Source organism: Pleurodeles waltl, chromosome 1_2 (genome assembly GCF_031143425.1).
Source record: "Pleurodeles waltl isolate 20211129_DDA chromosome 1_2, aPleWal1.hap1.20221129, whole genome shotgun sequence".
Lineage (NCBI taxonomy): Eukaryota > Metazoa > Chordata > Amphibia > Caudata > Salamandridae > Pleurodeles > Pleurodeles waltl.
In genome coordinates, this window is record NC_090437.1 from 521,483,715 (window position 1) to 521,502,006 (window position 18,292).

The window sequence follows — 18,292 nt, forward strand, 5'->3', positions numbered from 1 at the left end:
GGAAGACCTAAGTCCAATATCCACAGCTACTGACATTACAAAAAGATGGACAGTTTTGGGTGTAATAAAAAAATAATGTGCCCATGTGGAGTTTTTGGCTCTTTCCAGTCCAGCCACTAAGCCCACAGACACAAGCAGGGTATTGTTTTTATAAGGACACATGTGGGAAAATAAAATAGTAGGACATTTTTTATTATTGATTGGATTTCTCTGCATTTTTGGTGTACAAATGTAAGCCTGTAAGGAAAAAATGTGAAAAATGCCTACTGAATAAAATGGTATTATGGGTTCCCACAAATTCAAAGGTCTGTACCCAGAAATTCAATGGTGTGCAATTAACCACTGTTCCTAAACTCAATATCTTGTGTGCATTTCAGTAGTGTATATGTTTTCTTCATTCCCATTTTTAATTCTTCATATTTTGCCAGATGATTTGCTGTCTATTGGGAGCACAATAAAAAACATTTCAGGTTCAACTCAGTTGGTAGCTCTGGGTATTGCATGATTTTAGGGTGCTCTGCAAACCATATGTCTTGTGGCCAGAAGTGTCTATCGGGCATAACAGTAAACTGCTTTTGTTGGCCATAGTGACAGGACGTTACAAATGAAAATGTCATCAGAAATAGCTGTTTTTTCCAGCTGCTTTCATTAATTTCTTTTTTCAACAATTAGTTTCTTTGGGAAATGATCATGGAAGCTGCACAAATGACCACTTGCTGAATTCAGAATGTTGTCTATATTTCTGAAATGCATAAAAGGCTGTGATCACCTATGGGGTTCACATCTGTTACCACCACAAATTGCAAGTAGGTTGGGATCACAAATATTAGGAAAAATGGACTGCCTCTTATAAAACTGCCAAAAAGGTGGTTGAAAATGATTTTTTGATGCAGCTTGTTGTTGAAAGTTGGAGAGTTGGTAATCTTAGCACAGCAAACCTTTTGTTGATGTCATTTTTAGAAAAACAATATGGTTTCCTGTGCATCACTTTTTCCATTTTTTAAATAAAAACATTCAGAACCTTTCTTTATTTTGGTTAGTTTCTCAGTTCTTGCTAGGGTGATCTATCAACCCTGGGTACCTTTGTAATCCACTTGATTGATGTTGGGGTAAAAAGGGCACACACTTGGCATGGATACATGTAGTAGACAAAAGGTTATGAAGTATAAGTGTAAAGTACCCCAAATATAAATAAAACTGCTCAGCACAGATGGTGGAAAAGCTTCACCATTTAAGGGGTTAAATAAATCAACAGGAACCAACTGCAACTGACCGAGATAAGTTTCCATTGAACTTTATACTGGTACAGATGTATTCTTCAGGAAAAAAAGTCTTGGGTCTAAATAAAAAAAAAATGTAATGTTTACAAAGAATTAGAAGAAGCTGATGGTCCTCTGGAGCCTGGTCACAGCCAGGTGGCACTTCAATCAATCAACATAATTATAACCAACATACTTTTCTGGCTGGTCCATTTTAAAGACAGATAACCCATGCAGAATCTTATTTTCTTCAAAGAGGTACCTCACCACCTGCAGTAGTTGTTTTCTGAACATTTCCCCATCCTGTGTGTCTTCCATTTACCATTTTCTTATGACTTAATCTAACATCTTTTCTTCTCATAGTGGTTAGTACATTTTAACCCAATTTAGTATTTGTATCCTCTTCCATGGAGGTCAGTAATAAATTGTTGACATTTTATTTACAGTTTATTCATCTGACCACACATTAGTTTACTTATAAAAGTTCTGAATAATGTGCTTGATTGAACATGACCCACTTTATTCTGAAGGAACCTGTTTTGATTAGCCTGCTTTAAAAAATGAACACTGGGTTTAAGAAGATGAATCTCTAGATGCATGTTGGTTGCTCACTCATTGCCAAGATTTGTGACACGTTAAATGACGTAAATGACTCAAGGGTTCTTGCAAGTGGATTTAGGATTTTCAAACTGGAATGGAGAGAGATTGTTTGTTATGTAAGTTGTGGAGCACTCCCCATACACTAAAAATAAACAGTTTTTGTCTCTCTATGTGGCCAACAATCCTAAATTTTAGCTCCCTTTTTAAAACCTGACATGGAGCATTCTCTAATTTTGTTTGTATTATCATGCATAGGTTTTAAAAATTACTAAAATGTATTTTTACTTTAATGATTTTAATTTATTTAAACAAGTTTTCTCTGAAATGTCCATCCTTCTTGTTCTTCCCCCACTTCAACATGAATGAGTCAGATTAAAGTTCAGAGTTGCAATGGTGTGGAAAATACATTGAAAATGGTCCTAAAGACAATGCCGCTTGGGCTATAATCGCCAATTTGTCAGGTCAGGAGCAAATAAGCACTTTTACCAGATTTGACAGAGTCTGCATTAATAATTCTTGGACCCATATTTTTTTCCCAAGCAAAATTTGGTAAATGAAGTTTGGGGAGAAATAAGATCCAAATTAAGAGTATTGCAGCTCAGAATGAGGGAAAAGAGGTCTTTAAATTTGACATCAGAATCCAAAGACACACAATCCAAAGCAAACAATTTAATCTGCTTTTACAAACCTTCCCGACACCTCACCTCCTCTAGACGTCTGCTTGCATAAATTTAATGCATTCATAGAACCAGACCCAGTGGTCGAGCCGTCTTCTGCATTGCTCCTAAAGTATGGAATGACCTGCTGCTACACACAAGATCATCCTCCTCACTTCTTGAATTCTGCAAGAAGCTATAGACCTGGCTAGTGAGTAGTTCCACTAGCTCTAGGTGTGGCTAGACTCACACCTGCCCACTGCCAGGATACCCTCCAAAGTGCACTCTACACATACACATACAATAACATAAAATGACATAACATAACATAAGCGTATTGTTGAAATCAAACAGAACATTGTCATAATGGACAACAGACAAATGTGGAGCATGGACCGACTGGTTATATGCCCTCCTAAAATTGAGAACATTTGTGGTGTAAATGAAGGATTCCCTGTGGTACAATGTAATGTAACAGTATCCAGTCTACCAAGAGATTTAGGGCAATATGTACGAAAGCTTTTTCCCATAGACACAGAATGTGTCAAATCCTTTGGTACATCTGATCCCTTAGAAACGCTCCTAGAGGACAAAAGGACTTCTTGGTTTCCTTATTTTCCCATCGCAATTTCATGTGCTGTGATTTACCTCTGAAGTTTAGCTACCCATTGTTATCGTTCTCTTTCCTGCCCTCATCCCCCCCTGTGTTCAACCGTCGCCATCTTACCTGTTGGGATATTCTGACAGTTGCATAACACTCATACTGGGGCGAGTCTTATCTTAGTTGAGAGCCCAGAGACTGTAAATAAAGAAGATATTTACTTGCCTACTGTTCAGTAGGGTCTTTGCTTCAATACTACTATCACACTGCCAGAGAAGGTGTTCAATAAATGCATTGTTCTTATTTATAACTTGAAGAATGTGTTTCACAGCTAACCTCTTTTTGCTAAGCTGTGGTCAGAAAAGTAGGAATTCTGCTTTCATAGATTGCCCCTACATTGAGTGTAGATATCTGACTGACTTTTATGGCATACAATAAAAAACCTAGGAGATTGCGGAGAAAACAGTCTCAGTCCTAAAGTTTCAGGAATTTGCCAATCTTTTAGAATGCAATCATGCTGAAATATTGATTTCCACTTGTGCATATTTTTTTCTACCCGAAACTATGTTTCCCTAGTGAGAAACCACTTTCTCCATACCATGATTAATTATGAAGGCACTCCACTCCCTGTCGCACACCGAAAAGACGCTTATTCCCAACTTTGTATAGTTACAGGACTGACAGCTGTCAGGTACCTGTAAAATATTTGTAAATACTCGTGAAAGAGAAGCTGAAATCAGAAGAAATAAGTGGAGTGACATTCAAAGTGGCATGTTAGAATGCAAAGGTAGGATGAAAATGCTGTTTGAACTATGAATGGCCAAGTTTTGAATCACGATACTTGAACGGTTGGTTATAGTAGTTTTTTTCTTTTTTCTTTTTTTCTTGGTCTTCATTATCTGCAGATGTCTGTTTGAAACGCAGCATTTGGAAAGTCTTTGGTGCAGGACAATCTGACAAAAATAAACTAATTTTATTGCATAATCTCCCTGGATTATAAATTTAGGGGCTCGTTTAGTTGGAAACATTGCAGCACAGTGACGCAAGCAATATTGCTGCACCTAGCTCTGCGTCATTTCCAAAATGCAGGGATATGCTGTATTTGCAAGAATACAGCGCATCCCTGTGTTTTCCCCTGTGCCGGCACTAAATCAGCTACCTAGCGCCAACGCAGCCACCCTGCCTGCTTTCCGGGGGTGATTGTTTATGTGCAGGAAGGGTCATCGTACTGCTCATAAACAATCATTAATGGCAATTTTCTCCTACTATGTGTGCTGCAGAAAGCAGCACACATAGGAAGAGCAAAAATCGAAGAGAAATAAAAGTATGTTTCCTTGTTGCGCCACTATAACGTCACCCCTGAGATGCGGTTACTTTTTGGTGCTGCTCAGGTTTACGATTTCTTGTAACTCTGGGGAGGTTTCAAAAAGCAATGGGTGCTGTGTGGGTATGCCCGCAGCAACACCCATTGCACGCCCCTTTCCCATAGAAAACTACGTTGGGCACAGCGCCACCAGAACATTGCTAAAAGTGACGATCTGGTGGCACAAGGGCCTCGTAAATGAGGCCCTTAATATTCAATGTTTGCAGGAGGCAAATTACCCTATGTATCGTTTTGGTGACCACATCTGAAGAAGGAGCTAGAGCTATGGTCAGTTGGAAGCAAATGAACTCAACATTATTTCTTTACAGAGAAGTGGAACGTGATTTTGGAAAATTTTACTTTCTGATGCTTATGTTCTCTACTGAGGAGAAAGAATAATTGTTTAATTTAAAAACAGCGACCAATTTATTAAATCAAACTTTTTTTTTATAAAAACATACCTCCATCATGCAAAAAAATGCTAATCGTCCCAAAAATAGACGCCTTGCTAAAATGTAGGCACAAATCATTTAATAAAATTTAAATTATTTTCTGGTATTCATTGTATAACCGTAAGTAACTACATAAACCCTCTCGTGTTAGGATGAACGTTCCTCAAGGCTATTAGTAATAGACTGCATAAACTTTTGGCATTATCTCACAGGAATAATCGCAGTTTTTAACATTTCATTAAAAGTTTTTCTGACAGAGACAAGTGGTCTTGTTGAACTCTCCTAACATCATTGCCACGAGAGGCCACAGCTGACAGAAATTGATTGGCAGAAAAGCAGAACTGTTCCTCTGGGCTACAGATAACGAACTGATTGACGAAGAATATCTCGAGACATTTTCCCTCTGGGAGTAGCAGCAGGCTGCTGGAAACAAGCTTCTCAAGCACTCCTGGGTAAATGGTCGCCTTTGCTATGTAGCTTAACTGAATTGATACTGCAAGGCTTAGTAGAAAGAACTTTCAGATTTGATTCTATGTCCTAATGTGGAAATGCCACATTACTTATTTTCATCAGGTCAAACTGTACTCAGCCACACCGAGGACCAGTGTTTCCTCACGCCCTCTGTGTTGATTCCCGCAAATATTATTTTTAATTTGATGTTTTGCATTATTTATTTAGGTTGTTTTCATAGTGCAAATAGATTCGAGGAGAAGCTGAGTACTTTACAGAGAGCATGGTACACAGCAATATAATATCAATTGGTTGCAGAGGCATTGTGAGTGGGATTGATTCAGGGGGTCCAGGGAGTGGGTGCTGCAAGAGGAGTTGAACTGTTTTTATTAGTGACCTAGCGGGCAGAGGTTTAGAGTTTGCAGCTAGTCGCAAAGAATTGGTTGTTTTCTGTGACAATGTAAGTTATATGTATTGCCAGTACTTTAATCAATTATTTTGGGTACTGTATTTTAGCCTACCTTCTCCCAAAGGGTAAACTGGTTTCCTGCCAGAAAACACATATCCACTGGAAAGAGGATGCACACTGTTCCACATAGTAGGGAAGCTTGCCTGTGGATGGTGGGCCATCAGTATGACACACCTTCTTTTGGAGCTACGTTCTAATGGAGATCCTCCAAAAGCATACTTATTATCTTTCAGTGAAATATTTTCATTTATTTTCTTGGAAAACAAGAAATCATATTACATTATAAACGGGTAAACAAAAAATATTAGATTTCAATGTAGACTCTAAAACTGGATTTAGTTCTGTACTTGAGCAACATTACAATATTTTGATAGTGATGCATTGCAATGCTTAATTTTTAAAAGCTAAGCAGAATTTAGTTATAGGAACAAGGAATTAATCTTTTTAAACTTTGATTAGACTTGTATGTCAAATGAAGAAAATAAATGGTTATTAGTAGCTAAAACATAGCACTGGAAGGAATCAATGTTCTCATTACAGACAGCGATTCCACAGGAAGTTAACAGCGTTAGTGTCTTTGTGTTGCTCTAACTAATGGATTTGATAAATATAGAAATATATCTGCATGAGAAAACAAGCCTTTGCAATGCAATGGGTCTTTCATTTACTCGAGTTAAAGCTATTAACGTTGTAAATTCCTAACTGGAAGTTTCTTGCCTTTTAAATTGAAAATGAAAATTAAAACAGTTGACATAAGTAAGCTGATTTTAAGGGCCGTGGATGCCATGAGGATGTGCGCAAAGGAGAGACACAAAAAGAAAAAAGAAGTTCGCCTGCAGTCAAACGTTTTGGCAATCATGCAATTATTCATGTAACAGGCGCATTCTGCAAGGCGGTAACAAAACCACTCGAAGGAGGTACAAACGTAAAGCATTTACCAATGAAAACAAAGGATTTTTGAAAGGCAAGTCCACGAACGAGTGAAAGTGATGGGCATTGTTAAAAGCCCACAGTGCTTACTACAGGTCAAAGCACTTGAGCGCTCAACCTTAAAAGAAACTGAAGACTCTATGAAGAGAGAGTCACTGCGATAGATTTCAGTCATGTAGTGGATTGTATTAGAGTGACCATCTAAAATGAATTATAATGAAATAGTACTTTACTGGTATGAGCAAAAGGTAAAGAGTAAAACAGAGAGAGAATTACTCAAAATGGTGGATAACACTCAGCAATTCTGTTTGTATATGCTTGCAGGGTAGTTGTCGATGGTAACAACATGGATGAAGGACTAATTGGTGTAGCACACCTTTCAATGGAGACATTCTAGACAGCTGAACCCTGTAGTCCTGTGGAAGGCTAATGCCGAAACTAATGAACTATCCATTGTTTTGCAATGTTTGTGAATAATAAATAAATAATACTTTATCTCCATCCCTGCTGTGAAGAGGTAAACCATATCATTTTATTCATCTTAGCACCTATCTAATTAAAAAAGGAAGAATGTCTGAATCCTTCACTTCTTTTTACTTCAAATTGTTTTAAAGTTACATTTAATGCTGAAAGCCCTGTCGCGTTGGCTCTCATTATCCTAATGAGACTACTGGATTTTTGGGCGGCAAGATCGTTCACAGTGTGGGAGACTAAGTCTAACCCACGGCGAAGGACCCTTGACACCCCAAATCCGGGTTGAGCTCCGGATGACTAGCAGTGCCTCATCTCTCCCAAAGGGAAGAGACAATTGTGCAACCAAGCGCCTGACATCTTAGTGCTTCCCAGGGAAGTCGTGGTCACTCAGATCTCAACCAGTTCTCTCCTACACAATGTGGTCTCATATATAAATGACAGAGGCAGTTTGAGTTTTAAAGGTTAGTTTAATAAAACGACTGCATTTTAGATAACAAGGCGTGAGTCGCAATAACCAGAACCATACAACACAGTAAGATTGAAATAGTAACGAGGAGAGTGAAACATAAGAATAACGCTATCATAGTGCTACTATAGTACGTTCTCTCTTCTAAGTTCTATTTTGAGCACAGCATGTTAAGCTCTAAGCCTGCCTTTCAGGTTCCCCCGGGAGGACATCAACCCTCATACCTGAGCAAAGGCCTGTGATCTGGATCAGCATCTGCAACAGGGCAGTCAGCGTCTAGTTGTGGTTCCCTGGTCGGAATCTCCCTCTTACGTGTACTAGGACTAGGAAGTGTTTTCATAACTAACACGCCGGTGTTCTAAGAAACATCCCTACGTAAGAATGTGTTCTACGAACCCTAAAGACTAAACTTGTACCACTTCTATCGGCAATGTACCAGACTGTATCCTTGACTGAAGCACAGAACGAGCAAGAATGTGTTGTTTGAGAACTCCGGTGCTGAAGTAAGCTAAACAGTGTGATAGAAGAAAATAAAACAAGACCGTGAAACTGGTTATTGAAAAATAACAGTGCGAGGCTGAATAAAATGCATCTAGGGCAAAGTGCACAGAGGCCTAATGCTTTAAGCAAACACTCAAAAGCTATATTAAAAATGGCTACACTACAGCCCTAATGGACACTAATGGAAATATCAAAAATGTATTTCAGAACATCCGAAATAGTCTTTGCGATACTGGAGAACCCTCAACTTTTATTTCGAGCATTTGTAGATTTGAAATTGTTGCTGTTCTGGGATTTGCATGTTGACTTGTTCGTAGGTCAGTCACTCACTGCCCTTGATTCCAAAGCTACTTCATTCAATAAAGTATTGCAAGGTGGTGAGGAGCCACCAGTTTTAATAATAATAAAATAGTGCACAGCACTTAGTATCATAGTTTTCCATTTCGGCCAAGGCTGTGTAAATAATAGACTTGGGTTTTGCCCTCATGAATGGTATTCAAGTTCTTACAGCTATATATATATATTTGTGATTGACTGAAAAGCCAGGACTGGATGTGAGGTGCCATCCCAGCACGAGGCTGTTGGCAGGTAGGAAATTTTGATTGCCTGTTTTCTTTGACAGTGGGAACACCAGTGCCCTGAGTGATGACTATTTTCGTTTAAAATGCTCATTTGTATTAAAAAAGGAACACTCATTTGATATTTATCTGCCAATATATTGGGCATGACTACTTCATCTGTGAAAAGCAAACTGAATAATAAGGAGAAACTTTAGAGACTTTTGTCCACCTGAAAATGGAGAAATCCATAGGTCAAATGGAAAAATACTGTTTTAAAAAAACTGAATCTAGACACACCCTAACTTTAAAGGGCATGAACTCATAGATGCTAATGGGCTTTTCTTTTGCTCATAATTTCATAAATAGAACCAGTAGCCTGTGACAAACTTCTCACATCGCGGCCTTTGAACACGGGTCCCTGATGGATAACCACCAGCTCCTCCACACGTACTATTATCAACAAACATCTAAAAAAAAATGGCAGGCAGCAGCAATGACATCAGGAAAGGCAGCAGCGAGGGTTTCTATTTTTTTTTGCACTCGTGTTTTCTCCATGCCTTTATTCGGGGGGCTGTGGATATAATTGCTGAGTCTGGGCAAAGCTTTAGGCAAGATTAAGAGGATTTCATGTGCCTGAGCCATCCTTTCTAATGAAGAAAATATCACACCGGATGCGACCTAGGGTGTTATCTCTGGAATTTAGGGGCATATTTATACTTTTTGGTGCAATACTGCACTAATGCAGTTTTGCATCAAAAGGTTTTGCACTGGCTTGCACTCTTCTTGAGGGCCTGCCAGTCACCATATTTATAGAATGGTGCAAGCCGACGCAAAGGGTAGGCTAGCATTAAAAAAATGACGTTAGCCGGGTGGGGGTGGCAGTATGGGAGAAGGAGGTTTTGCACCAAATAATTACGTTAGGCAGGTTAGAGTAAAAAGAAAAGACTCTAACCAACCTAGGGTCATTTTCTGACACTGAACCATCCATACCACATGACTCCTGTCTTAGAAAAGACAGGAGTCATGCCCACCACCCCACTGCCAGCACAGGGGACCAGGGCCCCCTGGGCATGGCCGTTGCACCCAGTGCCATGTAGGGGGACTCATTTCAGGGCCCCCAATTCCACTTTAAAAAAAATACTTACCTGTACTTACCTACACTTATCTGGGATGAGGTTCCCCCATCCTCCGCTGTCCCTCTGGTGTGGGTGGGGTTGTCCCTGGGAGGGGCACCTGTGGGCATATTCCATGGTGTTCCACCATGGAAATGGCCCAAAGGTCCCATAACGCCTGCCCTGACCCAGGTGTTAAATAATGGTGCAAAGCAAGCTTTGCACCATTATTTGACCCCTCATCCACCCTGTGCGTGATTTTAGCACGGGGGATAAATATGGCGCTAAGGCCATAGAGTCATTTTTTGCACGGGAACGCCTACCTTGCATCTCATTGATGCAAGGTAGGTTTCCACGTCCAAAAAATGACTTTAACTCCATAACTTTGGCGCTAGACGGGTTTAGCGCCAAACCATAAATATGGAGTTAGTTTTGCAACAAATTTGCGTAAAAATAAATCACGCAAATTTGGTGCAAAAAAGTATAAATATGCCCCTTAATATCATCAGGGAGTGATTTCTAGATGCTGATAATCTATAGTGCTCAAACATGAAATTAGGCTAGGATGAAAGGCAAACTGAAACCTGAAGAGGGGCCATCACACTGTAACAGAAGGAAGCATGACATAGTGTGATGGCCAACAAAAATGTTAACTTAATGAACTCACCAGGTTGGGAACTCAGTACATAAAGGAGGGACATTTCACAAAATCCACCAATAAAAATGAAGCATTTAAGACAAGCACAACAAATAATGAATAGCAATGGGCATGGGTATAAGCTCACAGAGGATTACAACAGGCCAGCGTGCTTGCATGCTCGCTCTCAAAAGCTGTGAAACAAAAACTGATGGCCTGGTAATTTAGCTCAATGTGTTACTTGAACCTGCTACTGATTTATGTGAGACAGATTGTTATAAATTCAAATTCTATTTGGTCCACCTGCCATGCCCTCCTTCCAGTATTATTCCCCTGAGTATAGTTGAGGTATTCTAGTACCTTCTAACACAGGTTTATGCCGAGATTTACCATAATCTAAAACATGAATATTTGTTTAATAATGCTCAGAAAATATTTATGACGTTCTAGTGCAGGGTTTGAAATTGAAGTTGAACAACCTTAGAAACAGGTTTTCTGACACAGGATAACATACCCCCACATATAGCTACATAGTTTGATAAAATATTGCTCAGTGAAAATGTATATTATTCATGGTCGTCCTGATTTTGAAGTCACAAAATATGGAACATTTTCCAAGCACATAATGTACAATAAGGTTATATAAACCTACTTTATTTATTGCATAGAATGGTTGGATTGCATCATTCATTTTGGCTTATGGCACATCAGAGAAGACACCTAAAGTTTTGCTCCTATAGTAAGTTAATTATTTCACATATGTAACACAGACAAAGCCCTATCTAAAAAATACATAACACCTTTCGAAATAGAGGGTATGAGGGGGCTGTCCTCAAGGTGTGTCACAATAGACCGCTATTTTTCAAAATCAGGTGCTATGAACTGGAAGTAGCTGTTTTTAGACTAAACATACATGCTGGTGCTTCTGGAGCTCTGTAGACTTTACACTCAGCCATCGTGCTCTGCTACTGAATGGAAGTAGCGCGAGTTATGCTATTCGCACTCCCTTGTTTTGAGTCCCTCCGATCAAATGGGTCTCAGCGCTTCACATCGTGTTTGTTGCTCTCCCAGCTCCCGCTAGATCACATGTTGAGTACTGCATGGAATACTATGTTGCCAGTACTCTTCAAATTTACCTTTTCCCCTCCTTCAGATAACGGATGGCCCCAGTCTGCTTAGTTTACCATTTCGTATGATGCATGCTTTCCTCTGTGTGTCATTTAGAAGCAACTCAATGAAGTTCTTAAAATCTGGTATGTGTACCGCTGAAAGGTGAATGCTGAGAAACTTTCTGATACTCAATGGAATTAATACTTAATCATCAATTCAAAAAGCAGCACCAACTTCAACTTCACCTTCGTCCATTTGTATTCTGGTATGAATTCTATGTTAAGCACATTTCTCTGTGGTCCACACACCCCAGACGACGACCCAGTCAATCTAGGGACCACTTAGTTGAGTCTCAACTCACCCAACACATTCTACCATGGCCTGCCTCAAATGAAATCTTACCTTTTGCAACTGGCCATAACATCACAGCAGAAAAGGTAACGGGTAAGAAGGTATTTGACTTTATCTTACCAATCCATACAGCTCATTAAATCTGTGATTGCAAGCCTGAATGACTTTTAAGGTCCTCTACTTTACCTAAACATGCATCCAGTCTACTATGACCCTAATATGCTGTCAGCAACATTCAACTCTACGCAGCACACTCACAGTCTCCCTAAACTGATCTTTAGATGTCCAAAAGATTGTACTGGTCAAAAAGGGTCCGGCATTTCAGTTCAGTGAGCCTGTATACTCCCCTTGACAATACACATCAAAGTCAGACACCTGGTTTTCGTGAATAAGCCAAATTTCACCTTTATGGAATCATGGGTACTATGAAGTGCTTAGAGGCAATTAATTTGCAGAGCCACAGCATAAACATATTTTCATTCACTTATTCAGTTGCTCATCCACTCTGACATGAACAGTGTTGATGTAGCAGGGTAAGGGATAATAGTTCAAATCTTAAGTTGATTCTGGGGTGAATATTTGGGAACTGTAGTTTGTGAAAGTAAAAAAGAAGACAAATGTATCTAGATTTGGCACATGTTAGTTATGTCCATCATAAGAAGACGATCCATTCGTTGTTGTTGCATGATTATTGCTTCTTGTTTTGCCTCACCTCAATCCAATGCTTGCTGAAACAGTTTATTTTCAGGAGTCTTCTGAAGCACAGGTGACTTTGTTCTGCTTGGCAATTCATTTAAAATCTTCTGGTGCTTAAAGTTTTGTGTTTGAAGGAAACTGCCCCCATGCATTTCACTTTTGAGTTATGTATGTTAGATTGTATGCATGTCGTGAAAGGGTGGGTTTCACTCAGCACAGAGGTGGCAGATACTTGTTGCAGGTAAACTGAGCCTTGTACTTGAATAATTTTAGGACAGTGGCTAGAAGTCTGGATGTAATCACATACCACACCATGACCTAGTGGAGTACTTTTAGAAAGGGTTTTATATGCTGTGTCTTTTATGTGATTTTTATTATTATTATTATTAGTAGTAGTAGTAGTAGTAGTAGTAGTAGTAGTAGTATAGATTCCTTGTCTTTATTTTTCATGTTACTATTAGTATTAAAACTGTTACTATTTCTATTACTATTGCACGTAACAGTACGTTATTGTCATGGTGAATATTGTCAGCCTACATTGGTCTGGCGTGTGTAGCTCTGCATTCATTTTAAGATAGACGAGCATGTGTTGTTCGTAGGCCAGACCAAGCAGGCGAGCTGCCACATTCTGAAGATGTGTCATTTCAATATGAAACTCGCAGCCTGGTGGTTTGACAAACAACCTTATGAAAAAAATACTGAATTTGTCCTTGTTAAAGATAGAAAATATAAGTATGGCATTTGAGAAACATTTGTCATAGAGCAACAAACAACGTTTAGAGACACAGATCAGAATATTTACAAGCCCTTTCACCACCTTAGCACTGCCATAGCGCCATTTTATTTACACTAAGGTGGCGCTAGGGTGGCTTTTCTGCTGCACCATATTTCCATAGTGGCGCAAAGCTCGCATTTCACCACTTTATAAATTCTTGCGCCAATTATGCCTGCATCAGGCATAATGTATGCAAGGGGGCATTCCAGCCCATTGAGGCTTGAAAAAATGGCACAGTGAAATGTACAACATTTCACTGTGTCATTTTTTCCGTCTTTTTTAATGCCTTTCCAGAGCAGGTGTTGAAATGATGCACCCATTATTTTCAATGGGTTTCCCTGTGCTTTGATGCACTAGCGTCAACATTTTTGATGCTAGTGTAGCAAAGCGCCACAATAGCGTAAAAAATGTTGACACTATTGTACTAACGACCGCCATGGTGCACTTTGTTGTAAATACACGCAACCAAGGTGTCTTTAGGTGCCAGTAAGAGGGCACGAGAAAAGTAGCACATAATCTATGATGCACCACTTTCTTTTAAATATGCCCACAAGTTTTCAAAATCCATATTTCATCATGATGGGAACTGCCTCTCTAGACTGGGGGAATACACAAGGCCTCTGCTTTAGTAACACTGCCTTGTCTACGGCAAGAGAGGGTAACAAATCGAAATGTGAATCCAGCGAGCGGCTCTTTGTGCGAACGCGCCAAGTATAAGTAGAGCTTGCTAAACAGACAAGAATGCCACCCGCCATTACAACACCGCGTGCACTATCTAGGGCACCCCATGAGATGCGGACTCAGTGTGATAGCGTGACCAATGAAACCGATAGCCGCCATTTCCTCAGTTCATTCCGTGAGGGTCAGATCATGATACCGTAAGCGCATCCTGTCGCCATCTTCACCTTTTAATAGCCCACTCAGTGTTTCATTTGCCTCTCCTCGCCTCCTAATTTTCGTCTTCGCTACTGAAGGGAAATCGATAAGTACTTAATCATTTTAAAAGGTAACTAGTGCTCTGTGGACACGGTGCTTCCGTTTCCCACAGCTGGCCGGGTAATGTGTACTGTAAATTGAACACAAGGCTAGCCTTAATTTCAAAGCATAACGTGCAGTGCAACAACAGAATCTCGTCTAATTAAGGCAGAGTGCAGGGGAAATAAAAGCTGAAGGCGCTCCGCGATGTTTTCATGTGTTGGAGAACGCTAGAGCTTCAGATCGAATCCCACCTTCATATAGTTTCTGTATAATGTCGCCGATTAAATTTTGTCCCACTTTTCAGTGTTTGCACCGCCAAGGAATTCCCAGGACAAGGCTGATGCATGAAGGAGACTGTGGTGTATTTCTAGAATCTATTCCCTGGGCATTCCTGTGAATATTAAATAGATGATTTCAAAACTCCAAATTGTCCCGAAACAAATGATAGACGTTTGGATGTTATGTTTCTGTTTTTCAGGTGCCCATTTTCATCCCGGCCCTCTTTTCCTTCACCTGTCTCTTCATGGTGTCGCTGTCACTGTACTCTGATCCTGTCAACACTGGGATAGGCTTCGCGATCACCTTGACTGGGGTCCCTGCCTACTACCTCCTGGTCATCTGGGATAACAAGCCAAAGTGGTTCAGGAAATTCTCAAGTAAGGGCATCTCTGCAGATGCATGTGATTGGGATGGCTTGCACAACATGCGTGCATGCCATGTGTGTTGGGACGAATACACTCTCCATATGGGAAGGTTTACGAAACCTGCGAGTATGCCATCGTGTGTGTTGGGGTAGATACCACCTAACATATGTGGAGGCTTACAAAACCTGTGTGCATGCCACGATATGTGTTGACATGAATACCACGATGGATATGAAGGGGCTTCTTGTTTATCACTTTCATATGTGTGCTTCGTTTTAAATATATGAAAAATATTTATTTAGTGTTTCCTTTGGCACAGCGCGAAAGCATCTCAGTTTCCTTTACTTTTTATTACTTATTTTTTACGTTTTCTCTCCCTTCCTCACTATCTATCTATCTATCTATCTATCTATCTATCTATCTATCTATCTATCTATCTATCTATCTATCTATCTATCTATCGGATTCCCTCTTTCCTTGTATTTGTAGGAATAGCTATGTACTGTTATTTATAAGACACACTCGGGGGAAGGGGTATCAGGATGTTCTCATTTGTAATTTAGAAAATATAATAATTGACACGAGATGTGAATTCTGACCAGGATACTCCAAGAGAATGAAAACAGAAGGGTGGTAAAGTCAGATGAGCAAGGGACGGGAGAGCGAGTCACATGACAAACTTAATGGCCAGATGAGATGTGGAGAAGGAAACTGCCTGATTGGAAAAGGCGGTGAGTAATGCAGAGAGCGGACGCTGGCGGTGACAGGGTCATGCTGTCATCAATGTGGTAATTGCAGGCACCATTTAGAATAATGTTACAGCATTTGGGGAATTAGACCTACAACTCGTTAACAAATCAGCACAGTTTGTCGCTGTCACACTTTAGGCGGTGCAGAAAAACACCCTGACAAGCAGGCTGGCGCTTTAACCTTTTCACAGCACTTGGCACTGAACACACTATTTGAATGCACTTGAATGCAACTTTTAAATTCAGTCACTTCCCAGCTAATTAAAAGTCCCAGTTAATTAAGGTATTGTGCTCATAGCAAGCTGTTCTTCTCGACTGGTCAGAAAGGCAGACGGGTTTCTAAAATAATACCGTACTTGTCGGGCGACGGATGAGGTTGATGGATCTGGAAAGCAACATGCTGTGCGGATTGTGGAATAGTTCTGGGAGTTTAGGTGCCTGTGTGAGCAGTGGATAACAACAATCCTTGCATTTCTAGGACAAAGACATACTAACTTATCTAAAGCAGACCACCATGTATTTCACTTAGAATACCATAGCTGGTATCTGGTTAGCTACGGTATTACTCATACACATATATGAACATCTGAAAGATCTCCACTGGCTCCCATTCCACCAGAATGTCCTTTTCAAACTTCTCTCACACACATCTGAGAACATACTACACAGCCAAGGTCCAGCATACCTCAACCACTGCATCCTCTTCCACACCCCTGCCAGGCACCTCTACTCAGCCAACCTCCTTCTTGCCCATGTCTCATGCATCCACCGGGCCAGAGCCGGTGGTCGAGCCTTCTACTACCTTGACCCCAAAGCCTGGAACAACCTCACATAACGCCTCAAAGCTGCCATTCTGTCCCTAAATTCCAGAAGCGACTGTAAACCTGGTTCTTCAATAGACCTTCAGACATGCCAAAGTGTTACATGAGACAGGATACTCCTATGGTCCATATGTACACCCTACAAATAAGAATAATATAACATTGTTCTGATTTATGGCCACTAAGGATAAATTGTTGTATTAGTGTGACAAACGTGGAGCATGGTTCATTATTTCCCCCCATAAATCGTGCACCTCTATTGCTGTGCATTATCCCACTCTGCACATAGGTGTAATCTTGATGCACTGATCTGTTTCACAATGGTTCAATGAAGATACCCACAATTCACGTGTCTGGATTAAAGGAATCTTAATAATGACTGCAAATATGATCAGTGATACGATATATCAAACCTTTCACTAAATGGTGAACTGGGGGGCTAAGATGTTAACTGCTTGAAGTCAATTATTTTCACTGAGGATTGAAACCATATTTTTGGTTTTCCAGGGGACTCGTCTGTTGTGTTTTTTCATGTGGTTTGGTATTCTGTGTGTCTAGTTTGTGGAGCAGATGTGTGTTGCATCAATGCAAAGCAACTACACTCGTCCCGGAGTAGGACAGGTAATTTGATGGTAATGTGAATATGTTTTTGGTGGCTTAGCTTTTAAGGGGTAGATCTTAGCCGTGTGGGGTAGGGAAGAGGAGAAGGGAGATAATGCATTAGTAGTATCCCCAGATGGTAAACTCTGACCAGAAGCAGGATGCATCAAAGGGAGCTCAGTGGCAACTAGTAGTGAAATGACTGCTGACCAGTGCCTTAGGTCACAAGACCCTGCCTGGATCTGATGTAGCTTCTCACTTTGCCACTAGGGACTTCTTATTTAGTCTCAAGTATCCAGTTCAAACAAGAGAAAGCAATTGACAAGGAGGAGAAAGAGGGACATAAAAGAGTTGGGGAGGGAGCAAGGGAGAGAGAGGGAGAGAGAGAGAGAGAGAGAGAGAGAGAGAGAGAGAGAGAGAAAGAGAGAGAGAGAGAGAGAGAGAGAGAGAGAGAGAGAGAGAGAGAGAGAGAGAGAGAGAGAGAGAGAGATATGCATGCGAGTGCGACAGGATTGAATGAGAGAGGCGCAGAGAAGGGAATTGGAGGCAGTGAGATAAAGGCTGTGGTGCAAGTAACCTAAAGGAAGAAGCAAGAGCTGGGAAAAGGGGTTGGGACAGGGAGAGATTTCTATTCGTTTTTTACTTATTCAATACAATTCCTAACACAAATGTTGTATGATAGCACAATAGAGATACAATCATTGTAGGCAGACGTGGTGGATAACATAAACCAAGAATTATACAGAGGAACTGTACAAAACTGCTGTTGTGTGTGTGTGAGAGAGAGAGAGACAGAGAGAGAGAAAATGGAGGATTCGAGAGATAAAAATGAAGAAAGTGATGTGAGGGGGATTTTGCTCTCCACATACCTCAGACAATATTTCTGATAAACTGTCAAGCGTGCAACAAAGTTACGTACCGATGCAGACCTGATTCTGTAAGGGCTGCACCAGCCTTTAAAGGTTCTCAGTTTACAGGAGTTGCTCCTTGAACCCTTCTCTCTTGTCTCGCTTCCCCTCTACTTAAAGAGAGAAAGAG

General features: G+C 40.4%; 1 protein-coding gene across 1 annotated transcript in view; it reads left to right on the forward strand.

Moving 5' to 3' along the window:
• The window catches only part of SLC7A11 (solute carrier family 7 member 11), a 622,701-nt gene that overhangs the window by 565,371 nt on the left and 39,038 nt on the right, over positions 1 to 18,292 (forward strand). Inside the window, exon 11 of the mRNA XM_069242094.1 lies at positions 14,919 to 15,096. Coding sequence (XP_069098195.1) covers positions 14,919 to 15,096 — 178 coding nt within the window. The remainder of the gene's footprint in view (positions 1 to 14,918; positions 15,097 to 18,292) is intronic.